Source organism: Loxodonta africana, chromosome 23, assembly GCF_030014295.1.
Source record: "Loxodonta africana isolate mLoxAfr1 chromosome 23, mLoxAfr1.hap2, whole genome shotgun sequence".
Lineage (NCBI taxonomy): Eukaryota > Metazoa > Chordata > Mammalia > Proboscidea > Elephantidae > Loxodonta > Loxodonta africana.
Window position 1 is genome coordinate 47,161,322 of NC_087364.1, and position 27,072 is coordinate 47,188,393.

The window sequence follows — 27,072 nt, forward strand, 5'->3', positions numbered from 1 at the left end:
TGCTATATGCTAGGAAATTGTGCCACAGAGAATTTACCTAACTCCTCAAGGTCACACAGCTGGTAAGTCCTAGAGCCAGGATTTAAACCCAAGCATCCTGGCTTTAGTTTTCTGCTTTTAACCATTATAGTATGGCTGCCTTTTATATGGCATTTCTCCTTTCTGATATGCTTTTTATTTCTACATTTCCCCATGCTTTTTTTAGAGTACAACATATGACACTTCCATTCACTCAGGATATATTAATAGACCACCCAGGCTCTGCTTCAGGTATTGGTGATACAGTAATAAGCAAAACAAAATGCCTGCTTTCCTGGATTTTACATTTAGTCAGAGAAGATAGATTATAAAAAATAAGTCATATGTGCTGGCAGTGTGTGTTCTCTGAAGAATAAGGAAAATTACCTTCATGTACCAAGGTAGACTAATTTAATCTCCAAAACAATGATTATGTTTTTCATCAGCCGATCTCTTAAAGTGGGATTAATTGATTGTACCCATTATGTTTTTGTAAAAAAATACCATTTGTTAATAGTTATGCATTGAGTGGATGCTACTGTGGAAAGTGATGTCTCAGGAGATTAGCTTGCAGGAGGTTTATTAAGGAGTACTCTTGGGATCAACACCTGTGGAATAAAAGGGCTAGGAAGGAAGCAAGTTTAGGCAGCAGTCAAGCTGCACTAAAGTCTCGGCAGAAACCTCAGTTGACTTTCCAAGGAGTTCCGAACATGGGTTGACATTTCAGAGCTCTTGCAAGTTGCATTTAGGGCCCTTAATACCTTTAGGTTCAGTCACTGGTGTGGGCTTCTCCAGGAAGGAGATGTGACCATAGGTTAGGAATCAACCTCTGAAGGGGTCTGACAACTGAGGATTGCCTTCTGGCAGCACTCCTAGCAGCTGGTATAATAAATCCTCTATTGCTGTTGGGGGACCTAGGTGGATGGGGATAGGGGTTTGGAGGGTAGAGGGGAAAAAAGGTCAGATCACAGCATCTACCAAAAATATCTTTAGGAGAGTTGGATTTGGATTCATATTCCATTTCCTATGAGATTTTTAGCAAGTATGCCTTGTACCTTGCTTTTTAAATCTGTGTAATATGTATGTCTAATTTGACAGTTATTGGGAAGATTAAATCAAAGAAGGTTTAGACACCTGGAAAATGATAAGTATTCTATAAATGTTTATAGGAAAAGAAAACAAACTAATATTTCCTTGTTAAAAGTACATTTTCTGGAAGGTGGATTTCTCATAGGAAATATTTCTTCCACGTTGAGTCAAGAACTATTTGAGTGCCTAAATAGTTATGGGAATATATTAGGAAGTTCCAAGAATTCTTGCCTTCTAGTTGTTTACAATTCAGTTGAGGACGTGCCATCAAGTGTATGGTAAGTTAAATAACAAAAGGTGGAACGTAAGCTACAAGTTGGACGGATTTAGAAGTAAAGACCATTTGTCTTATGTGGCTGAAAAAGTTTTAATGGAAGTTAATGTTTAATGGAAGTTGATGTTGAAGTGCCCATTAAAGAGTATTTTTTCCTCCCACAAACTGAGCCATAACCTGAGGGAATGTCGGGATTAAGGATTTGGATGATCAAGATCTTGTATGTGTCAGGGTTGTGAGTAAACCAGGTGTCTGTAATAGAGTATTTCTGTTGGAAGTTGTGGGACCAGGGTGAGAACATAAATTGGAATCAGATACAACAATTGGTCTCCATTTACCTGGAGCAGCAGAGGAAGGAGGAGACCCAGGAATTGAAGAAGGACTGGACTGTAGGTCTAATTGACTCCAGCAACTGCTGCTTCCTTTGCAGTGAGACCAGAAGGATTGGATGGTACCTGCTTGCTGTTACTGAACATTTTGATCAAGGATTCAATAGATGAGTGTTGACCTAAAGGAGAGAAAATGTGGAATTTCAGGTTTCTTATAGAACCCACACTTACTGGGCCCATTGAGGGTTGAGAAACTCCCGAATCTGTTGCCCTAAGAAAGCTTTTTGACTTTGAACTGAAACTATCCCCTGAAGTCATCTTTAAACCAAACAACCAAACCAGAAACCAAAACCACTGCCATCGAGTCGATTCTGACTCCTAGCAACCCTATAGGTCAAAGTAGAACTGGCCCATAGAGTTTCCAAGGAGTGCCTGGTGGATTCAAACTGCCAACCACTTGGTTAGCAGCCGTAGTCCTTAAATCACTATGCCACCAGGGTTTCCAACCAAACAACAGTTCAGCTGAATTAGTAAGGAATGTTTGCCTTGAGCATTGCGCTCCTTTAAAGAATAATCTATGTCAGATTAAATTGGCAGCAGTAACTCAACACATAGTTGAGGGCAGTGGGAAGAGATAGTGAGAATACTGACAGCGTGAAGAATTCAACAGTGTCATTGAACTGTACTTGTAGAAATTGTTGAATGAGTGTATGATCTGCTCTGTATATTCTCACGAAAAATAAAATAAATATTAAAAAAGAAATTGGAACAGATTTCAGTTAAATCTAAGGCAGAAACGTATCAGTGCCAGAGCTGTTCCTCTGTGGGGTAGACTGCCTCAGCAAGGAGTGAGTTTCTGATAACTAGCAATAAAGCAGAAGTAGAACTGCCATCTCTCGGGGCAATTAGGGTGGGCTTCCTGAGTTAGGAGGGAAGTTTGTATTAAAGTTTCTCACAAATCCAGTATTTTTCAATCATTATTTTATTTTTACTTTACAGAGATAGTAGTTTATTGGAAGTCATGTATTTTGATGCACACACAGAATTGAGAAGTCGATCAAGTTGTCAGATGCTCAGTAATAGGTAGAGCATTATTTGTTTTAATAATTGTCAAACTTAAAACTGCTTTTCTTTTTCAGGGATATCATGATAACACATTTTGAACCTTCAATCTCCTTTGAGGGCCTTTGCAGTGAGGTTCGAGATATGTGTTCTTTTGACAATGAACAGCTTTTCACCATGAAATGGATAGACGAGGAAGGTGAGTGGGAATGCATTTGATTTAAGGTGTTATTTTGCTGTTGTTTTTAAAATACAATAACAGAGTTCTAAAAATTAAAGGAGGGAAAGGTATATTAGAAATTCGATGCTCTTCTTATTTTTTCTCTAAGTATTTAAGCTAAAAGAGTACCAATCTTTGCTCTTCCCTCTTTACCCTCAAATTGAGTGAATTTACTTGACCTTTTTTTTCCAACAATAAGGTAAACATCTCATCAAATAGTGTGACATTTTAACTTTTAATCTAAGTGTTGTCTTATTTTGATTTAAGAGATTACCTATTTTTATTGAATATTAAAGAAAATGTTATGGAATGAAAGTGATTGTGACAATTGTTATTTTAAAAGGTGGTGGCAGAAACCCAATATCTTAGTGACTTTTCCTCACAGAAAACATTTATTGAATATCAGTGTACTGAGGATGCAAGATATTTCATATTCTTAAACTCAGTCTTCTAGAGGAGACGGACATGTACATAACAAATACAATAAATGCTGGAACATAAACGCATAGGAGCCTCAGGGAGTACAAAAGAAGCAGCATCTGCTTCTGCCTGAAATATCTGCGATGTTTGACCTAAACCTCTAACAAAGAGTAAAGGTTTTTGAGGTGGAGGAGGTGAGGGGAAAAACACTTAGGCAGAAGAATAAGCTGTAAAAAGGCACGGAGGGGTAGAGAACATGGTGTGTGTGTGGGAGGGAGGGGTCAATTCACTACATCTCAAGTGTGGGGAGTGGTAAGGTATGAACTTGGGCTAGATCCTTGCTGCTCAAAGTATGGTCTGCAGAACTTGTTAGAAATGGGTACTCTTAGGCCCATCCCAGACTACTGAATCCAAGTCTATATTTAACATGGTCCACAGCTGAATTCCATGAATGTTAAGTTTGAGAGCTCCAGGACTAGATTCTGAAAGACCTTGCAAACCACGATAGATTTTATTTTACATGATAGAATGTCAGTCATTGAAATGTAGTTAAAAGATACCCTAAATACACTGCTTCTGTGAAATCATTTTCATTGCAGTACAAACGGAATTTCATTTTAATATTTGGCTCAATATTTGGGACTATTTCTGTGTTCCCTGATATGAAGAGCCCTGGAAAAATATCATCCCTGCCCAAAGCGGTAGGTAAGCTCACATTTTTGTTTTTTAAAAAAGTTTTTAGAAGTTTCTCTAATCCATGTTCACTGTTTAGGAAAAAAAAAAGTAGTACAGGTGTTTATAAAATTAAAAAAGGAGCCTTCTGTTTGCCCTTTCTCTTCTCTCTTCCCTCACCAATCCCATTCTTAATGGAGAAAACCACTGGTAACATCTTAGAATACGCTCTTCTAGGTATTTTTTATGCATATACAAACAAGTATGTTTGTATAAATTATCTATAAGCAACACTTTTCATTTACACAAAAGGAATTATACGAATCATTATACAGTGTTTTCCTGTGTATTGTATGCTTTTAAATTTGTGTATATCAGTTCATAACCTTTTTAATGCTCTGCACACTATTCCATATGGTAGATGTTCAATGATTCATTTGTTTGATCCCTTACTGATGAGCATTTGAACTGTTTCTAGTTTTTCACTACTGTAGCAGTATATAAAGAATATTTTCACATAGTTTTGTACGATCATATGGAACTCCATATAGCAAATTCACAGAAGTGGGCTAAGGAATATGCACATTGTCAATTTTGGTAGCTAGTGACAATTTGTTATCAAAAGAAGTTAAACCAATTCATAGTACAACTACAGTGAATAAGAGGGTCCTTTCACTCTTGTCCTCATCAACCTCAGATTTTAGAATTTTCAACATTTTTGTAAATCTAATAAGTGAAGTGCTAGCTTGGTTTGTGAAATTTTGCATTATTTAAGAATAAGATTATCTTCATCTGTTCAACCACTTCTGACCTACTCTATCACAAGGTTGCTTTAAATATGATTAATTGTAAGTAGTATGGATATCTTACAGTTCTTCAGCCTGCAAATGAGACAATATAAATTAGCACATATAGCAAGTACTCAATGAAGTGGTTCTTATGAACTGATGTCATTCTCATTTTAATCCTGTCCTGATCATTTCATGCCATTTGTTTGTCATTTAGAGTTTTTCAGTCAGTGATGCTCAAACTGATTTTCGTAGGAGTAACTGAATAATGCTTTTTATTAAAAGAACTTGATATAAACACATTCTATTAAGATTTTTTATTAGTACTTTTATACTTTGTATTGTCTTTGCCTGGAGAGTTCTGCTCCCACATAGCTGTATCTTTCTCGCCATTCAGGTCTTAACTCAAATACCATGTCCTCCAAGAAACCTTCTTACCCCACTCACTTTGTCTTGTTACCCCGTTTTCTCTTGTTATTTTATTGTAAGGTAGAATGTAAGCGCTGTGAAAGCAGAGATCTTGTCTATTTTGTTTGCCATTGAGCTTCAATGTCTAGAGCAGTACTCTACATAGTATGTTCAAAAAATATTTGTGACTTACACAGAAGACTAGTATAGCAACTTGCCATGGTTTAGTTTTACTTCAGTTATTGCAGACTTAAGCATTGGAATTGTTTATTCTGTTTCTTCTTAGGAAACCCTGGTGGCATGGTGGTTAAGTGCTGCAGCTGCTGCAGAAGGTTAGCAGTTCAAATCCACCAGGCGCACCTTGGGAACTCTATGGGGCAGTTCTGCTCTGTCCTTTAGGGTCGCTATGAGTCGGAATCAACTTGACAGCAATGGGCTTTTGTTTTTTTTTTTAATTTCTTCTTAAAGGAATAGCATATTTTAATTAACAATTTCATGTAGGTAAATTAAATTAACTCTTTGATGAAACGGCTTTATCGTTTTATAATGCAGCGATTAAGTGTTCTTATTTTCTTGGGAAAACTACGAAATTGTAGCCTTTGCCTCATTCAAGTAAAAGATTAAACTTCCCATTAAGGTCTCTTGATTCCTGTGTGATCCTTCGTACCCTGGTTAATTCTGGTACCAGTCTGGTTTTCTTAATTTTAGGTACACAGAATAATTATTTTTTAAGTTACCTGGGATTGTTTTTCAGCTGTTGTAGTTATGTCACCTTTAGTTTTAATCATGTAGGCTTTGGGGCACTCTGATCTAGAGAAAAATTTTTAGTCTAGGAGGATTGGAAGATAGGACTATAATTTGGTTTCCCTGGCATATTAGAAACACCATTCTAGAAGCTAAACATTTACTTGTGGAATTTTATATTAGGTCAAATAAAGATCATAAGCTTACATTTTTAAACAGATTTAAGACAACTGCACTTCTTCCTTGTGCTCAAAACCAGTTTTACTGATCTGTTTTGATGTACATGTGGAAAAACTGGTTTGCTTAATCTCACTAAACATTAGGGAATGAATAGCAATTTTGTAATCATCACACTCCTGCCCCCGTATACTCTTGTTGGTCAGAGGATATGGGGCAGAGACTGACAGTTGTGACTTTTTAGTTCACCATATTTTAATTGTGACTTGTTGTTTCTTAAGGATGTACTTTTTATATTTAAAACCTACTATTAAATATTTCCTGAAAATATGTGCATTTATCGAGAGTCTGATTGCCTGATTTAAAATCTGTTTCTATTCGGTCACTTTTCTTTTACTAGGAACTAGCCTTTGGGATATTTTGTTTCCCTAATGTTAAAGTTTTTATGGAGAATAATGCCTGCTTTCACATCCCAAGAGGTGGAGCCAGGTGGAAACATTATTGCTTTTTATAACATAGCCTCAGAAATCATAAGGCATTACTTCTGCCATGTTCTATTTGTTAGAAGCCAGCCCATATTCAAGGAAGGAGGAATTAATCCCTCCCTCTTGATTGGAGTGGTACCAAAGAATTTGTGGACATGTTTAAGGACCACCATACTAATCAGATTGAGAGAAGATTGATGTATGGATCAGACTTATTCTTTCATAATAATCAATAATGTATACAATTGTCAAATGGCCCAGAACAATCATACCAACTCGTCAGTGCATACTCTCTGGTAGGCATTATAGTATGGTGGCTAAACAAGAGCTTTAGGTTTATGCTTATCTGGGTTCATAGTCTGGCTCTGCCACCTATTAGCATTGTGACTCTAGGCAAGTTCCTTAACATCACTGATGCTTTCTTCTGTGTAAAATGGATGTGATAAAAACGTAATACCTGAAGAGTGTCGGCATATGCGGAGCATTCCATGTATGATAATGATTATTGTAAACCCAAGGTCCCTGAGTGGCGCAAGCAGTTTGGGATCAGCTACTGACCTAAAGGTTTGGCGGTTTGCGTCCACCCGGTAGCACTGAGGAAGAAAGGCCTGGTGATCTGCTTCTGCTTCAGTAAAGATAACAGCCAAGAAAATCCTACAGAGCTCAGTTCTACTCTGTAGCACGAGGTTGCCATGAGTTGAAATTGACTCAACAGCAATGGGTTTGGGTTCTTTGGTTTATTGTAAGCCCCAATTCTGCCCCAAGTCCTTTGCTATTACAGATGCTCCAACCAGGCATGAGGCACGCTCATTTCAAAGAGATGAGCAAGTGTGGAGGGCACCTTGATCTAACTTGGGTCGCCTGCGAACTTGACGGCCAATCTCCTCCAGCTCCTACAGCTCTCAGATCTAACCTGGATCGCCTGCGGTCTTGACGGCCAGTCTCCTCCAGCTCGTACAGCTCTCAGTGAGCCCCTCCAAAGTCTGGATTGCAGGCTGCTGGGGTGGGTGGGCATGGAAAGAGCCCCATCTCAGCTGGCATGTGGCCAGGGACTCAGATCTGCCAGCGTAGGTGCAAACATGCTTTCCCCAGAAAAGGTGCTTGAAGGCACAGACTAGGGAAAGGGAAGATTAAAACTAGAGAGTGGTCATGCTTGGTTTTCAAATAAAAGGAGAGCCTTGGTTTCAAAGGCCCTTTGATTCTCTTGCTTTGGGAGTAGGGTGTATAGGTGGGGAAAAAGGCTGAGGAATCATGATGAGGTCTCCTTGCCCTAGAGCCCTAAGACATGGGAACACCTAGAACTGGGCAGCTGCACCTCATGGCCACAGCTGTGCCCTTGACTGAAACATTCATGCTTTAATTGCTCTGCAGGATTTCCAAACCAGGGCTTCAAATCCAGTCATTTTTCAGTTCAAACCCCTGCTGAGAGGTTGCATTTCCACCCCAGATGTACTGAATCAAAATTTACATTTTAACAAGATCCCCAGGTGATCCTTATGTAGGGCTTGTTGGAAACACAAATTCTCAGCAGGGAAATTGTTAGAAATGCAAATTCTTAGCAGGGGTTCTAACCAGTTTGAAGCCCTGTTGCAAACTAGCAGCCCTCATACTTAACTTGGTTTGAACCTCACTGAGTTTGTAAATTTGAAAGTATTAATGCTTTTTTTTTTTAAATAATTTTTATTGTGTTTTAAGTGAAAGTTTACAAATTAAGTCAATCTCTCACACAAAAACCCATATACACCTTGCTGCATACTCCCAGTTTCTCACCCTAATGAGACAGCTTGCTTTCTCCCTCCACTCTCTCTTTTCGTGTCCTTTTCGCCAGCTTCTAACCCCCTCCACCCTCTCATCTCGCCTCCAGGCAGGAGATGCCAACCTAGTCTCAAGTGTCCACATGATCCAAGAAGCTCACTCCTCACCAGCATCCCTCTCCAACCAATTGTCCAGTCCAATCCATGTCTGGAGAGTTGGCTTTGGGAATGGTTCCTGTCCTGGGCCCATAGAAGGTCTGGGGGCCATGACCTCCAGGGTCCTCCCAGTCTCAGTCAGACCATTAAGTCTGGTCTTATGAGAATGTGGGGTTTGCATCCCACTGCTCTCCTGCTCCCCCACAGGTTCTCTGTTGTGTTCCCTGTCAGGGCAGTCATCGGTTGTAGCTGGGCACCATCTAGTTCTTCTGGTCTCAGGATGATGTAGTTGCTGGTTCATGTGGCCCTTTCTGTCTCTTGGGCTCGTAAATGCCTTGTATCCTTGGTGTTCTTCATTCTCCTTTGATCCAGGTGGGTTGGGAACAATTGATACATCTTAGATGGCTGCTTGCTAGTGTTTAAGACCCCAGACGCCACCCTTCAAAGTGGGATGCAGAATGTTTTCTTAATAGATTTTATTATACCAATTGACTTAGATGTCCCCAGAAACCATGGTCCCCAGACCCCTGCTCTGCTACACTGGCCTTCAAAGCATTCAGTTTATTCAGGAAACTTCCTTGCTTTTGGTTTAGTCCAATTGTGCTGACCTCCCTTGTATTATGTGCTGTCTTTCCCTTCACCTAAAGTAGTTCTTATCTACTATCTGAGAACCTCCCTCTCCCACCGTCCCTCCCTCTCCGCTCTCGTAACCACAAAAGAATGTTTTCTTCTCAGTTTAAATGGTTTCTCAAGTTCTTATAATAGTTGTCTTCTACAACTGACTAATTTCACTCAGCATAATGCCTTCCAGGTTCCTCCATGTTATGAAATGTTTCACAGATTCCTCACTGTTCTTTATTGATGTGTAGTATTCCATTGTGTGAATATACCATAATTTATTTATCCATTCATCCATTGATGGGCACCTTGGTTGGTTCCATGTTTTTGCTATTGTAAACAGTGCTGCAATAAACATGGGTGTGCATATATCTGTTCATGTAAAGGCTCTTATTTCTCTAGGATATATTCCAAGGAGTGGGATTGGTGGAACCTATGGTAGTTCTATTTCTAACTTTTTAAGGAGGCGCCAAATCAATTTCCAAAGTGGTTGTACCATTTGACATTCCCACCAGCAGTGTAGAAGTGTTCCAGTCTTTCCACAACCTCTCCAACACTTATTATTTTGTGTTTTTTGGATTAATGCCAGCCATGCTGGAGTGAGATGAAATCTCATTGTAGTTTTGATCTGCATTTCTCTAGTGGCTAATGATCGTGCACATTTCCTCATACATCTGTTAGCTATCTGAATGTCTTCTTTAGTGAAGTGTCTATTCATATCTTCTGCCCATTTTTTAATTGGGTTATTTGTCTTTTTGCAGTTGAGGTTTTGCAGTATCATGTAGATTTTAGAGATCAGGCGCTGATCAGAAATGCCTAGCTAAAAACGTTTTCCCAGTCTGTAGGTAGTCTTTTTACTCTTTTGGTGAAGTGTTTGGGTGAGCATAAGTGTTTGATTTTTAGGAGCTCCCAGTTATCTTTTTTTTTTTTTTTTTTCCCAGCTATCTAGTTTTTCTTCTACGTTCTTTATAATGTTTTATGTACTGTTTATGCCATGTATTAGGGCTCCTAACATTGTCCCTATTTTTTCTTCCATGATCTTTATCGTTTTAGATTTTATATTTAGGTCTTTGATTCATTTTGAGTTAGTTTTTGTGCATGGAGTGAGGTATGGGTCTTGTTTCATTTTTTTGCAGGTGGATATCCAGTTCTGCCAGCACCATGTGTTAAAAAGACTGTCTTTTCCCCATTTAAGTGATTTGGGGCCTTTGTCAAATATGAACTGCTCATATGTGGATGGATTTATGTCTGGATTCTCCATTCTGTTCCATTGGTCCATGTATCTGTTGTTGTACCAGTACCAGGTTGTTTTGACTACTGTGGTGGTATAATAGGTTCTAAAATCAGGTAAAGTAGGGCCTCCCACTTTCTTCTTCTTTTTCAGTAATGCCTTATTTATCTGGGGCCTCCTTCCCTTCCATACGAAATTGGTGATTTGTTTCTCCATCTCATAAAAGAATGTCCTTGGGATTTGGATTGGAATTGCATTAAATGTATAGATGGCTTTTGGAAGAATAGACATTTTTATAATGTTAAGTCTTCCTATCCATGAGCAAGGTATGTTCTCCCACTTACTAAGTCTCTTTTGGTTTCTTGCAAAAGTGTACTGTAGTCTTTTACGTCTCTGGTAAGATTGATTCCTAAGTATTTTATCTTCTTGGGGCTACTGTGAATGGCATTGATTTGGTGATTTCTGCTTCGAAGTTCTTTTTGTTGGTGTAGAGGAATCCAAGTGATTTTTGTATGTTTATCTTGTATCCCGGTACTCTGCTGAACTCTTAGTTTCAGTAGTTTTTTGGAGGATTCTTTAGGGTTTTCTGTGTATAAGATCATGTCATCTGCAAATAGAGATACTTCTTCCTTGCCAATCTGGATGCCCTTTATTTCTTTATCTAGCCTAATTGCTCTGGCTAGGACTTCCCGCACAATGCTGAATGAGAGTGGTGATAAAGGGCGTCCTTGTCTGGTTTCCGATCTCAATGGGAATGTTTTCAGGCTCTCTCCTTTTAGGGTGATGTTGGCTGTTGGCTTTGTATAAATGCCGTTTATTATGTTGAGAAGTTTTCCTTCTATTCCTATTTTGCTAAGAGGTTTTATCATGAATGAGTGTTGAACTTTGTCAAATGCCTTTTCTGCATCAATTGATAAAATCATGTGATTCTTATCTTTTGTTTTATTTATGTGGTGGATTATATTAATTGTTTTTGTAGTGTTGAAGCATCCCTGCATACCTGGTATGAATCCCACTTGGTCATGGTGAATTATTTTTTTGGTATGTTGTTGAATGCTATTGGCTAGAATTTTGTTGAGGATTTTTGCATCTACATTCATGAGGGATATAGGTCTACAATTTTCTTTTCTTGTGGTGTCTTTACCTGGTTTTGGTATCAGGGATATGGTGGCTTCATAGAATGAGTTTGGTAGTATTCCATCCTTTTTTATGCTCTGAAATACCTTTAGTAGTAGTGGTGTTAACTCTTCTCTGAAAGTTTGGTAGAACTCTGCGGTGAAGCTGTCCAGACCAGGGCTTTTTTTGTTGGGAGTTTTTTGATTACCTTTTCAATCTCTTCTTTTGTTATGGGTCTATTTAGTTGTTCTACCTCTGTTTGTGTTCATTTAGGTAGGTAGTGTGTTTCTAAGAGTTCATCCATTTCTTCTAGGTTTTCAAATTTGTTTCAGTATAGTTTTTCATAGTAATCGGATATGATTCTTTTAATTTCAGTTGGGTCTGTTGCAATATCGCCCATCTCATTTCTTATTCAGGTTATTTGCTTCCTTTCCTGTTTTTCTTTTGTCAGTTTGTCCAGTGATCTATCAATATTGTTGAGTTTTTAAAAAAAACGGCTTTTGGTCGTGTTAATTCTTTGAATTGTTTTTCTGTTTTCTATTTCCTTTAGTTCAGCTCTAATTTTTATTATTTGTTTTCTTCTGGTGCCTGTGGGTTTCTCTTGTTGCTCTCTTTCCATTTGTTCAAGTTGTAGGGATAGTTCTTTGATTTTGGCCCTTTCTTCTTTTTGGATGTGTGCATTTATTGATCTAAATTGGCCTCTGAGCACCACTTTTGCTGTGTCTCAAAGGATCTGTTAGGAAGTGTTTTTATTCTCATTGGATTCTCTGAATTTCTTTATTCCATCCTTAATGTCTTATATAATCCAGTCTTTTTTGAGCAGGGTATTGTTCAGTTTCCAAGTGTTTGATTTCTTTCCCCTGCATTTCCTGGTAGTGATTTCTACTTTTATGGCCTTACAGTCAGAGAGGATGCTTTGTAATATTTCAATGTTTTGGATTCTGCTGAGGCTTGCTTTATGACCTAATATGTGGTCTATTTTAGAGAATGTTCCATGTGCACTAGAAAAGAAAGTATAGTTGGTTGCTATTGGGTGGAGTGTTCTGTGTATGTCTACGAGGTCAAGTTGGTTGATTGTGGCGTTTAGATCTTCCGTGCCTTTATTGAGCTTCTTTCTAGATGTCCTGTCCTTCACCGAAAGTGGTGTGGTGAAGTCTCCTGCTATCATTGTGAAGCTCTCTCACTTTTCAATGCTGATAGAGTTTGTTTTATGTATCTTGCAGCCCTGTCATTGGGTGCATAAATATTTAACATGGTTATATCTTCTTGGTGTATTGTCCCTTTAATCATTATATAGTGCCCTTCCTTATCCTTTCTGATGGATTTAACTTTAAAGTCTATTTTGTCAGAAATTAATATTGCCACTCCTGCTCTTTTTTGATTGTTTGCTTGATACATGTTTGTCCATCCTTTGAGTTTTAGTTTGTGTCTCTAAGTCTAAGGTGTGTCTCTTGTAGGCAGCATATAGACGGATCTTGTTTTTTAATCCATTCTGCCTCTCCCTGTCTCTTTATTGGTGCATTTAATCCACTTACATTCAGGGTAGTTATGGATAGGTATGAATTTAGTGCTATCATTTTTGGTGTGTTGACAGCTTCTTTTTCCCACTTGATTTTATGTGCTGAGTAGATTTTATTTGTATGTTGTCCTTTCCTCGTATTTGTTGTTGTCGATTTTGTTTCTGCTGATTCTCTATTTTTCACTTGTATTTTATTTTGATGAGTGGGATAGTTTGTCTCCTTGTGGTTACCTGATTATTTACCCCTATTTTTCTAAATTTATAACTAACTTTTATTTCTTTGTGTCGCCATATCTTCCTCTCCATATGGACGGTGTATGATTACATTTCTTAGTCACTCTTTATTATTTTAATGTTGTCTTCTTTTATATAATAACATTGCCGTTACCCTGTGTTGGGCCTTTTTTTTTTTTTTTTTTGAAATCTTGCTTTTTTTTTTTTAATTTTTTGGATTTCCCTTTCTGGGTTGACTTCTGGTTGCTCTGCCCAGGGTTCTAGTCTCGGGTCGATACCTGATATTATTGATTTTCTAACCAAAGAACTCCCTTTAGTATTTCGTGTAGTTTTGGATTGGCTTTTACGAATTCCTTCAACTTGTGTTTATCTGGAAATGTCTTAATTTCACCTTCACATTTAAGAGACAGTTTTGATGGATATATGATTCTTGGCGGGAATTTTTTTTCTTCAATTTTTTGTATATGTCATCCCGTTATCTTCTTGCCTGCATGGTTTCTGCTGAGTAGTCCGAGTTTATTCTTATTGGCTCTCCCTTGTAGGTGACTTTTCTTTTATCCCTCGTTGCTCTTATAATTGTCTCTTTATATCGACTCGACAGCAGTGGGTCTTTTGGTGGGATCTTTGGTTTTGGCAAGCTTGATCATAATATGTCTTGGTGACTTTCTTTTAAGATCTACCTTATGTGGAGTTCGATGAGCCTCTTGGATAGATATATTCTCATCTTTCACAATATCAGGGAAGTTTTCTGCCAACAAATCCTGAACAATTTTCTCTGTATTTTCTGTCGTCCCTCCCTGTTCTGGTACTCCAATCACTCGTAGGTTATTTCTCTTGATAGAGTCCCACATGATTCTTAAGTTTTCTTCATTTTTTAAAATTCTTTTATCTGATTTTTCATAAAATATATTAGTTTCAAGTGATTTATCTTTGAATTCAGATATTCTAGCTTCTACTTGCTCAATTCTGCTCCTCTGAGTTTCTGTTGACTTAACTAATTCAGTAATTTTATTGTTAATCTTCTGAATTTCTGATTGCTCTCTATGGATTTTTCGAAGTTATTAAACTTTTCATTATGTTCCTGAATAATACTTCTGATTTCTTCAGTTGCTTTATCTGTGTGTTCCTTGGCGTGTTCTGCGTATTGCCTCATTTCCTTCCAGATGTCTTGAAGGGTTCTGTATATTAAACTTTTGTATTCTGCATCTGGTAATTCCAGGAATGCACTTTCATGTAAAAGATCCCTGGATTCTTTGTTTTGAGAGCCTGTTGAGGTGATCATGGCCTGTTTCTTTATGTGACTTGATACTGACTATTGTCTCCAAGCCAGCTATAAGTTATTGTATTAGTTTATGCTTGCTTACAGTGTCTTAGCTGCTTGCTTTGTTTTGTTTTGGTATACTCCTGTGGTTTGCTTGAGGGAGCTAGCTTGATTATTTTCACCTTTGGAGCTCTGGTGTCCTGTCCCCAGCTGGCTACAGCTGTTATCAAGTATATCAGTCTAGGATTCCAGTTTTCTTGTATGAATTCAGCTCAGGTTTCCAGGTAGCTGATATCCAGTGTGTGGTACTGGCTCTGTCCTACAGTCTTAGAGGGGCAGGGGTGATTGGCGTATATACCCGTATCTGATTGCAGCAGTGGGTCACACTCTGAACAAGGCAGGGGGCTAAGAACTGACCCCCAAGTGTCTCTGAGGAAAACGCGTCTCTGTTCTCTAGAGCATGCTGGTGGGTGGGCTCTGCAGAGGGACCGTGGGCACCCAAAGTTTTCTCGTAAGGAGTGGGAGGTGCCAGTTGTCCCTGGACCCCTGTCATGGGTGGCTGGGCCACCTAAGTGGATCCACCAGTCCTTAGGTCCCTGTTGTCTGTAGGTGAGGACCTTGTTTAATAGGCAAAGCAATATCAGACGTCAAACACCCACCTCTCCACTGCAGAACTGAAATGGTTGGAGTTTGCCAACAAGGGCCTATTCTCCCGAAATAGGCCCACACAGGCCCATGCAGAAGGGAAAAGTGCTCAAGGTCCACAGACAGTTTATGCCTGGACAGTAGCCGCTTCCGGCCTGAGCTTCCCTGGTTAATGGAGTTAGCAAATTATCTTTTCCCTGAACTTGGTAATATTTTCCTTCCCCAGGCCGGGAGGATGGCCCTAGGTGCTCACCAGTGTCTATCTCAGGCCCAGGGATTCAGCCGCTGGAGCTGGCTTTGTGGGGGGGCCCGGTAAAATATATGCAAGTAGTTAGCTTTTGCCGAGAGCGCCCTTCTCCTCAGGTTCCGGAGGTGTGAGTGGGCTGTGTGGCTGGCTGCTTCTCCCTGAGGAAACTGCGGCGGAACGCTAGAACTAGTTTGCCGCGGCCGCCACAGCTCCGGAAATGGTGCCTGAGGGCTCCCCGCGATTCAGGCGCGGTAACTCCTCTCCACTTCTGAACGGTCTCTTCATTCCCCTGCCCCTCAGTTCGTTGTCTAAGCTTGCCTTTGATGCTCAGGGCTCCCAGCTTGTCACAAATACACTCGTTTCACTTGTTTTTTTGGGTCTTTTTTGTAAAGAGGGCTCAAGGGAAGCATCTATTTATTCCGCCATCTTGGCTCCGCCCCGTGTTAATGCTTTTGAATCAGGCATTTGCCCTCCCCTTATGTCAACACTCCTCATTATCTGGGTCTAGTCTGCTTTCCCCGACTACATTAAATATCTGCTTGACCCTATAGGCAAATTCGGTTTGCATCCCACTTGCTTTGTGCTTTTCCTCCTGTAATAATGCCAGTAAAACTTACATGTATTAAGCACATGTGGTGTTCCCAGGACTGTGCCAAATATTAACCAGCTATAGTGTTAATTATTATCCGGGAAGCTGTGCAAGGGAGGTGCCTCCACTCCACAGAGAAGGCAACTAAGAATCAGAGGTGTTAAATAACTTCCCAGAGCGACACAGATTCTGCATAGCAGAGCTGTTATTTGAATCCAGGTAGTGTACGTTGGGAGTTTTCCAGTTGCAAGTAACAGAAAATCCACTTCAACTTGTCTTTAAAAAAAAAGGGGGGGTGGGGGGGAGGAGGAAAATGCAGAACAGAATTTCAAGTTATCATGGGCTCCAGACTTTGTGGAAACATGGAGACTAGACGAACCCTTGAAACTATTGCTCTGAGAAAGTCTTCTTAAAACTGAACAATGGTTTAGCTTAATTAGTGAAAAAAGTCTGCCTTGAGCATTATGCTCTTTTAAGAACTATTTATATGGGATCAACTTGACAACAGCATCTCACAAGATTAGACAGGAACCTTAGGGAGCAGAGAGTTTATGTTAATGGGGAGGAACAACTCAGAAAAGGAGGGTGAGAATGATTACACAACTCGAAGAATGTTGTCAGTGTCACCAAACTGTACATGTAGAAACTGTTGAGTTGGTGTATGTTTTGCTGTATATATTATCAACAATAACAAAATAAAAAAATTAAAAAAAAAGAATAATGCATGCTTTTAACAAACATACTGATTTGTTTGAAGGAAAAGAGTATCTCTAGGAATGATCAGATCATTAGAGATAGCTGCTATAAAGAAATTGAAAACTCTTTTTCTATGAATATAAAAGTAGAAGGGATAGGGTAACAATTTTTTCCTTCTTACAAATAGACTAATACTATACAGGCTGTTATTTAATCTTCTTTTTTCACTTCACTTGTTGTGGTTATCTTTCCCTATCAGTGCATGTAGATTTATCTTATTCCTAGTAAATGATGTATGTAGTATTAAATAACATGGTTATGTTATTTAACCAGTTCCCTTTTGATGGATTGTTTACAGTTTGACCAGTATAATATTAGGACAGTAAATAGCTTTTGCATATGTTCTTTGGGCACCTGTACTGGATTATCGGTAGGGTAAATTCTCTGAAATGGCATGAGTCCTGGATTAAAAAACCAGTTGCCATTGAGTCAGTTCTGACTCATAATAACCTCATGTGTGTCAGAGCAGAACCATGCTCCATAGGGTTTTCAGTGGCTGATTTTTTGGAAGTAGATCACCAGGCCTTTCTTCCAAGGTGCCTCTGGGTAGACTTGAACCTCCAACCTTTTGGTTAGCAGCTGAGGACTTCAATTGTTTGCACCACCCAGGGACTCCCATTTTTGATGATAGGTAATACCCAATTGCCCTTCAAAAATACTGTACCATTTTGTTACACTTCCACCGATAGCATCTGAATGTGTTTTTTCACACTGTAATAAAAGACCATGTGAGGGAAGAAGTTGAAAACAGATGATTTTCAGGGGGAAGAATGTATTATTCTGATGTAGTTCTTTTATTTACATCCTGTTGGCTTGAATAGGTGAGATTCATGAAAATTTTAAATGAGTATAATAATTCTTTGACATAAAGTTATGGAATTTTCAGAATTCTATGCAGGTAAACCTCTTTCTGACTTGGATCAGATTATAAAATCTCACGTGTCCATAGCAGGGAAAATTGAGTGCCAAGATATAACAAAACAATACTTATGGTAACATATTTTCTAACATCTTTGGTCCTGTGTGTTAAGAACTAAAATGGGGGACGAATGCTTTTCATATTTTTCCTTATCATTCCACACGGTGTATTGACAGTGGTAATCATGCCAGAAAGAACAGTGGGGGGAAACTTTCATTGAGTGTCTTTAAGTATACTGAAGTGTTACTTCAGTTCTTCACATAAGCAGTATTATGGCTCCAAACCTGAAAATTAAAAATAAAAATCTACAGCAGTGAAGAAAATCTTAAGTACTCCTGAGCAGATCTAGATTTGCATCTAATATAATTTTTCCTTCTGCTTGAAGAACTTCCATTAACATTTCTTGCAGTAGAGGTCTGTTGGTGATAAGTTCTTTCAGCGTTTTCATATCTTTACTTCACCTTTGTTTTTAAAAGATAATTTTTCTGGGTAAAGAATCCTAGGTTGGCAGTTTTTTTTCTTTTCAATACACTGTCTCCTAGCTTGCGTTGTTTCTGATGCAAAATCTGCAGTCGTCTTTTATCTTTGTTCCCCTATACTTAAAATGCCTCTTCTCTGGTTGCTTTGTCTTTATCAGTGATTAAGATGGGCCACAGTGTAGTTTTCTTCATGTTTCTTGTGCTATGGTTTGACGAGCTTCTTGGGCCTGTGGGTTTAGTTGTCACCAAATTTGGGAAATTTTTGGCCATTATTTCTTCAAATATTTTTTCCGTCACTGGCGCCTTTCTTCAAGGACTCCAATTACATGTTTATTAGACCATTTGAAGTTGTCCTGCAGCTCACTGATGTTCTGTTTGTGTGTTTCAGTCATTTTTTTCTCTGCATTTCATTTTAGATAGTTTTATTTCTCTGTCTTCAAATTCTCTTGCAATGGCTAACGTGCCATTAATCCTATCCAGTATATTTTTCATTTCAGGCATTTTAGTTTTTATTTGTAGAAATTCAATTTTGATCTCTTAAAATACCTTTCATGTCTACCTAACATGGTCAGTCTTTCCTCTATCTTCTTGAACATACCAACTATAATTATAATAATTATAATACTGTCTGCAAATTCTTTCATTTGTATCAATTCTGGGTAAGTTTCAACCGATTAATTTTTCTCCTCTTGTGGGTCATATTTTCCTGCTTCTTCACATGCTAATTTTTTAAATTGGATTCTGAACATTGTGAATTGTACCTTATTGGGTGTTGGGTATTTTTGTATTCTTAAAAATATTTTTTAGCCTTGTTCTGGGATGCACTTAAGTTACCTAGAAATAGTTTGGTCCTTTATTGCTTGATTCCCTGTATCTTAAACTGTTACTTTATTTTGTCCAGTTTCTTGATTGCTTCCAGTGAGAGCATAAGTGCAGTTCTTTTTACTCCATCTTCTCTAGAAGTGAAAATTGAGGACGGGCAGTTTGATAGGATACCATATACTTCTATAACCACTGACTTCCACTTCAGACCAGAAATTCACTACTGTTGTGATTGAGCCTAATATTTGAAAGATTGACAACTTAAAACATCATGGAGTTCTTGGAAAATTTCAGCAAATCTAGATTTTAAGCATTATAACCCTTTAGAAGAGGAGTGCAGTGACTTTCACCAAGAGTTGCACTAGTTTTTCCAGAAGCACGGTAGCAGGGGGAACAGAGGGTGAGTGTCTGTAAATCTGTGGCAGACTCGAATGTCAGACAGAGGAATGTGGTGGTGCTGTTTCAGGCAAGTGTTACAGGTTGCCAGCTTTGGTTTTAAGCCTTGTTTGTTCTTTCAAATGTGGAGCACGGAATTCAGCCAGATGCTGAAATAACTAAATATAACTAGTGTTATATATGTGTTTCATGCTACACATCTTGTTGGATTACCTTGTAAATAATTGGATCTTTAATATTTATCAAACTTTTTGAGGTCCAGTATTCTTAATTTGCTTCTTTATTTTTGTAGGTGAAAAAAAAATGTAGCAGTATTAGGAAAAGAACAAGCCTATTGGTGAATATAACAGATTTTATTACCTTGAAGTTCTTTACATTGGGCAGTTACTCTGGGTATATTCCTGTTTTAGGATATGAATTCAGGTTTTAGTAACAGAGTGGGCTTTGATAAATAGCTTTTCCCCTCATGTTTCTTTCATGATGACTCTCCATGGAATGTTTTACTTCTGAGATATGCATCCGACTTTATCAGGCTTTAAACAGTTGGCCAAAATAGGTTATACTTGAGCTAAAGACACTCAGTCCAATAAAAACAAAATAGATGGGAACATACGTAATGTTACTGATTAACTCTTATTTTCACACTTCCTTGTAGTTATTAAATAGTATTTGACCTGGAAACCAAAAGCAAGCAGATACTGGCCTGATAAAAAGATAATCTCCAACAAAAGGGATTTTTGTAAATATGGTACTATTGGTAGTTAATTCAATTCATGATTTTTAATCAAAGTATAATAATAAAAGACACATGTGTAATGCACCAAGCACACTGTGAGTCATTTTAAATCTACGATCTAATAGCTTTTTTATTTTTTTTTACGTAGTAGAAAACTAAAGATCAAAGAAGTAATTTTGCTAAAATCATACAAGAAACCTGGTATTTGGATTCAGATTGATTGACTCCAAAACCTAGGTTTGATGTACTACAGAACAGCCTATTGAGAGCTGTATTTTTTCGTGTGTGTGAAAATATGCATAACAAAGCATACACCCGTTCAGTGTTTTCTACATGTACAGTTCAGTGATATTGGTTACATTTTTCACATTGTGACACCATTCTCTGTCTCTACCCATATTGTTTCACCTCCACTAACTTAGACTCTTCTGTCCCTAAACTTCTCCTCTGTGTTTTAGAGTTACTGTTGTCAGTTTGATCTCATCTCGATAATTCTTTAAAAGAATGAATTACTCAAGGTGAACATCTTTTACTACTTGACTAAATTGTTTAGTTTAAAGATGACTTCATGGGATAACTTTGGTTCCAGGCTCTAAGATTATCTCAGGGCAGTTGATTCAGGGGTTCCCCCAGTCTCAATGGGTACAATAAATCTGATTTCCATAAGAATTTGAAATTCTGTTCCATGTTTTTCCTCTTTTTGATCAGGATGTATTTATTGGATCCTTGATCAAAACATCCTTTGAGAGGTTCCCCCCCCCCAGGTTTCAACTTGAATCTGTTAAAAAAAAATTTTTTTTATTGTGCTTTAAGTGAAAGTTTACAAATCAAGTCAGACTCTCATACAAAAATCTATAAACACCTTGCTATACAGTCCTAATTGCTCTCCCCCTAATGAGACAGCACACTCCTTCCCTCCACTCTGTCTTTTCCTGTCTATTTGGCCAGCTCCTGACCCCCTTTACCCTCTCATCTCCTCTTCAGACAGGAGATGCCAACATAGTCTCATGTGTCTACTTGATCCAAGAAGCTCATTCTTCACCAGTATCATTTTCTATCCCATAGTCCAGTCCAATCCCTGTCTGAAGAATTGGCTTTGGGAATGGTTCCTATCTTGGGCTAACAGAGGGTCTGGGGACCATGACCTCCGGGGTCCTTCTAGTCTCAGTCAGACCATTAAGTCTGATCTTTTTCCTAGAATTTGGGGTCTGCATCCCACTGCTCTCCTGCGCCCTCAGGGGTTCTCTGTTGTGTTCCCTGTCAGGTCAGTCGTTGGTTGTAACTGGGCACCATCTAGTTCTTTGGGTCTCAGGCTAGTGTAGTCTCTGGTTTATGTGGCCCTTTCTGTCTCTTGGGCTCATAAATACCTTGTGTCTTTGTTGTTCTTCATTCTCCTTTGCCCCAGGTGGGTTGAGACCAATTGATGCATCCTTTGAGAGGTTTTTGATGCTTCTTTTGAAAGGTCTGACCCAGGTGATTCCTAAGAACATATTTTATTTACATAATATTATTTAAATTGCATTTGGGTACAACCTTGTATTCTCCAGGAGATTTTTTTCTTGTGTTTCAGAAGCACAGAACCAACTAATGAAGGTTGATATGATTTAAGACAACATCTTTCTCCAAGGCACACAACTCTTTAAAGGTTTTCCTAAACCTTTTAATATTTTGTTGTTTCTCTTGTTAGTTGCTGTCAAGTTGGCTTCTGCTCATGTTGACCTTATGTATGACATAACATAACAGAACGAAACGTTGCCTAGTCCTACAGCATCTTCACAATCTTTGTTACGTTTGAGCTCATCGTTGGTAGCCACCATGTTAATCCCATCTCATGGAGGGTTTCCCTTATTTTGCTGACCATCTCCTTTACCAAACATGATGTCCCTTTTTAGTGATTGGTCTTTCCTGATGTGTCCAAAATAAGCAAGATGAAATCTCATAATCCTCGCTTCTAAGGAGCATTCGGGCTGTACTTCTTCCAAGATAGATTTGTTCATTGGCATTGCCTGGTATATTCAGTATTCCTTGCCAACATCACAATGCAAATGTGTCAATTCTTTTTCAGTCTTCCTTTTTCAATGTCCAGCTTTCATATGCATATGAGGTGATTAAAAGACCATGATCTGGGTGAGGTGCAACTTAGTCATCAAAGTGACAGCTTTGCTTTTTAACACTTTTAAGAGGTCTTTTGCAGCAGGTAGTCGTTTAATTTCTTGATTACTGCTTCTGTGGGCATTGATTTTTGATTCTAAAACTAAAAGCCAAACCTGCTGTCTAGTCAAAGTCAATTCTGACTCATAGCGACCCTATAGGTCAGAGTAGAACTGCCCCATAGCTTTCCAAGGAGCGGCTGGTGGATTCAAACTGCCAACATTTTGGTCAGCAGCCATAGGTCTTATCCACAGCCACCAGGGCTCTGATTGTTTATCCAAGTAGAGTGAAATCCTTGACAACTTCAGTTTCTTCACCATTTATCATTATGTTGTTTATTGGTCCAGTTGTGAGGATTTTCATTCTCTTTATGTTCATATGTAATCCAAATTGAAGGCTGTAGTCTTTTACCCTTGAAAGTAAGTGCTTCAGGTCATCTTCTCGTTGGGCAAGCAGTGTTGTGTTGTCTGCGTACTGCAGGCTGTTAATGAGTCTTCCTCCAGTCCCGATGCTGTGTTCTTCATATAGTTCAGCTTCTCAGATTATTTATTCAGCATATGGATTGAATAAGTAAGGTGAAAGTATACAAACCTGCCGTACACCTTTTCAGATTTTAAACCACTCAGTACCTCCTTGTTCTGTTTGAATGACTCCCTCTTGATCCATGTACAGATTTTACATGAGCACAATTAATGTTCTGGAATTCCCATTCTTTGTAATGTTATACATAATTTGTAATGATCTACACAATCGAATGCTTTCGTGTAGTTGATAAAACACAGGGAAATATCTTTTTGGTATTCTCTGCAGCAAAGATCAATCTGACATCAGCCATGATATCCCTTGTTCCACATCCTCTTCCAAATTAGGCTTGAATTTCTGGTAGTTCCCTGTCAGTCTGTGGCGACAGTTATTTTTAAATGATCTTCTGCAGAATTTTGTTAGCATGTGATATTAATGACATTGTGCAGTAATTTCTGCATTCCATTTGATCACCTTTCTTTGGAATAGGCATGCATATGGATCTTTTCCAGTTGGTTGGCCAGGTAGCTGTCTTCCAAATTTCTTGACATAGATGAGTAAGCACTTCCAGTGTTGCATCTGTCGGTTGAAACATCTCGGTGGTATTTTATCAATTCCTGGAGTCTTGTTTTTTCCCAGTGCCTTTATTGGAGCTTGACTTCTTCCTTCAATACCATCAGATCATATGCTACCTCCTCAAATGTTTGAACATTGACCAATCCTTTTTGATACAGTGACTCTGTGTATACCTTCCGTTTTATTTTGATGCTTCCTGCATCATTCAATTTTTTTTGCCTACGGAATCGTTCAGTATTGCAAACTAAGGCTTGAATTTTCTCTTCGGCTCTTTCAGCTTGAGAAATGCTGAAGCCATACTTCCCTTTTGGTTTTATAACTCCAGGCCTTTGCACGTTTCATTGTAATACTTTATCTTCAGTTGCCCATTGAAATGTTCTGTTCATCTTTTTTACTTCTTCATTTTTTCTGTTTGCTTTAGCTACTCCGTGTTGAAGAGCAAGTATCAGAGTCTCTTCTGATACTCATTTTGGTCTCTTCTTTCTTTCGTGAATTTTTAATAACTTCTTACTTGCTGCATGTATGATGTCTTTGATGTCACCCTGAAACTCTTCTGGTTTTGGTCATCAATGTTCAGTGCGTCAAGGCTATTCTTGAAATGGTCTTTAAATTCAGGCAGGATTTATTCAAGGTTGTACTTTGACTCTTTTGGACTTGCTTTGAATTTCTTCGGCTTCGTCTTGAACTTGCATATGACCAGTTGATGGTCTCTTCCACAGTTGGCCCCCGACTTTGTCTTAACTGATAATAATGAACTTCTCCATTGTCTTTTTCACATATGTAATTTGATTCCTGTGTAATCCATCTGGTGAGGCCCACTTATATAGTCATTGTTTGTGTAGTTGAAAAAAACTTAAATATTGAGACATAATTCACATACCATACAATTCACACATTTAAAGTGTACAATTCAACAGTTTTTAGTATGTTCAGAGAGTTGTGCAACCATCTCAGTCAATTTTAGAACATTTTCATTACCCCAAAAAGAAACCTGTACCCATTTGTACCAGCAGGTTCTCCAGAGAAACAGCCAATAGGAGGGGTGTCTGTCTGTCTGTCTGTCTGAAGAGATTTATTTTAAGGAATTGGCTCACACAGTTGTGGGAGCTGAGAAGTCTGAAATTTGTTGGACAGAACAGCAAGCTAGAAACTCAGCAGGAGTTGATGCTGTATTCTTGAGGCAAAATTTCTTCTCCAGGAAACCACAGTTTTTTTATTGATTGGCTGAGACCTACCCACATTATCAGGGGCAATCTCCCTTATTTAAAGTTAACTGATTGTACTTGTTAAACGCATCTACAAAATACCTTCATAGCAGTACCTAGAATAGTGCTTAACCAAACCAGGGGCCGTGGTGGTACAGTGGTTAAGCATTTAGCTGCTAATCAAAAGGTTATCAGTTCAAATCCACCATCTGGTCCTCAGGAACCCTGTGGGGCAGTTCTACTTTGTCGTATAGGGTTGCAATGAATCAGAATCGACTTAGTGACAATGAGTTTGGTTTATAGCATAGCCAAACTGACGCATAAAGTTAACTATCATGTTATTAACCCATTGCCATCCAGTAAATTCCGATTTATAGTAACCCTATAGGACAGAGTAGAATTGTCCCATAGTGTTTCCAAGGCTGTAATCTTTATGGAAGCAGACTGTCTCATCTTTCTCCGGTGGAACCTCTGGCGGGTTCGAACTGCTGACCTTTTGGTTAGCAGCAAAACGCCTAATCACTGCACCATCAGGGCTCCATCACATCATTAGCAATCTAAAAATGTATGTCTGTTCAGTCTGGTTGAATCATACTGATGTTACTTTTTCATCTAGGCTGTTCAGGTATAAGCCTTAAGGCAGTTATAAAAATGCATATATGAAAACCGATAGTTTTCCTTCATATAAACAATACTCAGTCAGAAAGTATATTGGAAGAAAATATTTCATACATAGTAGCAACATACTTTTTTTTTTTTTTAATCTAGGAATAAGATGTAAGGAAATGTGCAGAAACTATATAAGGAAAACTAAAAAACAAAAAACTATACTAAGTGCCATTAAATAAATATATGTAGCTGAAAGAAACCATTTAGGACTTTGAACATTCCACTTAGCAATCATAATCTATTTAGCCAAATCTACAGGTTCATTAGGTGTACTTTTCTATTTTCCGGTTTGTTACAGACAGCAGTGTTGGTGGACTTTCCTTTGCTACATAGCCCAAAAAAACCAAAACCCATTGCCAAGAACCCCTTTTTCCCGTTTATGGTAAGAATTTTCTCCTTTTCAGCTTTCACCAACAGTTTTTTTCTAGGGCCTTTCAACTTCTGCCTTTCATTTGATGCCAAAGCCAGTGCCACATGTTTTAGGCTTTTCTTGCTGTACCAGCCTCCTTTGGTGCAAATTTTTTTTTGTATGTGTGTTTGTGTGTGATTTAGGTGAAAGTTTACAGAGCAAATTAGTTTCTCATTAAGCAGTGAATATACACATTGTTTTGTGCCATCCATTGCTAACCCCGCAATGTGTCAGCACTCTCCCCTTCTCCACCCCAGGTTCCCTGTTTCCATTCTTCCAGTTTTCCTGTCCCTTCCTGTCTTCTTATCTTTGCTTTTGGGTTGGTGTGCTCCTGAATCTCGTATACATGTTTGAAGTATGAAGTATGTCCCTCATGTGTGTTATTGTTGGCAGTATAAACTAATTGGTGTCGAGTCGATTCTGACTTATACCCTATTTGACAGGGTAGAACTGCCCCATAAGGTTTTCAAGGAGTGGCTGGTAAATTTGAACTGCTGACCTTTTTTTTAGATAGCAGCCAAACTCTTAATTACTGTGCCACCAGGGCTCCATAGACCTGTCTAATCTTTGGCTGAAGGTTGAACCTCAGGATTGAATTCAGGACTGAGTTAAAAGCGTATCTGGGGGCATACTCTTGGGGTTTCTCCAGTATCAGACCAGCAAGCCTGGTCTTTTTTTTTTTTTTTTTAATTTGAATTTTGGTCTACATTTTTCGCCCTCTCTGTCATGGACCCTGTATTGTGATCCCTGACAGAACAGTTGGTGGTAGTAACTGGGTACCATCTAGTTGTTCTGGGTTCAGCGTGTGGAGGTTGTGGTAGTTATGGTCCATTAGTCCTTTGGACTAATCTTTCCCTTATCTTTTTGGCCTCCTTCATTCTCCCTTGTTCCTGCCAGGATGGCACTGGTAAATGTGTCTTAGATGATTGCTGGCAGGCTTTTAAAACTCCAGTCACTATTTATTACAGTTGGATGTAGAACATTTTCTTTATAGACTATGTCGTGCCAATTGAGCTAGATGTCCCCTGCGATCACCCTCAGCCCAGTAGCTTGGTCTCTCAGGGCATTTGGATGTGTCTGTGAAGCTTCTGTGACTTTGCCCTGGCCAAGTTGTGCCAATTTCTGTTTTGATTGTCTACTGTTGTATATAAAACCACCCCACAATTCAGTGGTTTAAAAAATAACCTCATTTCATTATTATTTTATTTTTTATGGCTCTGCTTAACTGAGCAGTTGTGTTTGTTTTACTTAAGTCTCATGTGGTTGTAGTTAGGTGGTAGCCGGGGCTGTTGTCATCTCAGGGCTTGACAGGAATGCTGGGATAGTTGGAATTCTTTCTCTCTTCATGTACACTCAGAGCCTCTCCTCTCCTGTAG

The 27,072-nt window shown here is 38.6% G+C and overlaps 1 protein-coding gene across 1 annotated transcript in view; it reads left to right on the forward strand.

Annotated features, from left to right (window-relative positions):
- The window catches only part of PRKCI (protein kinase C iota), a 107,022-nt gene that overhangs the window by 14,730 nt on the left and 65,220 nt on the right, over positions 1-27,072 (forward strand). Inside the window, exon 2 of the mRNA XM_003416243.4 lies at positions 2,850-2,971. Within this exon, the coding sequence (XP_003416291.3) occupies positions 2,850-2,971 (122 nt within the window). The remainder of the gene's footprint in view (positions 1-2,849; positions 2,972-27,072) is intronic.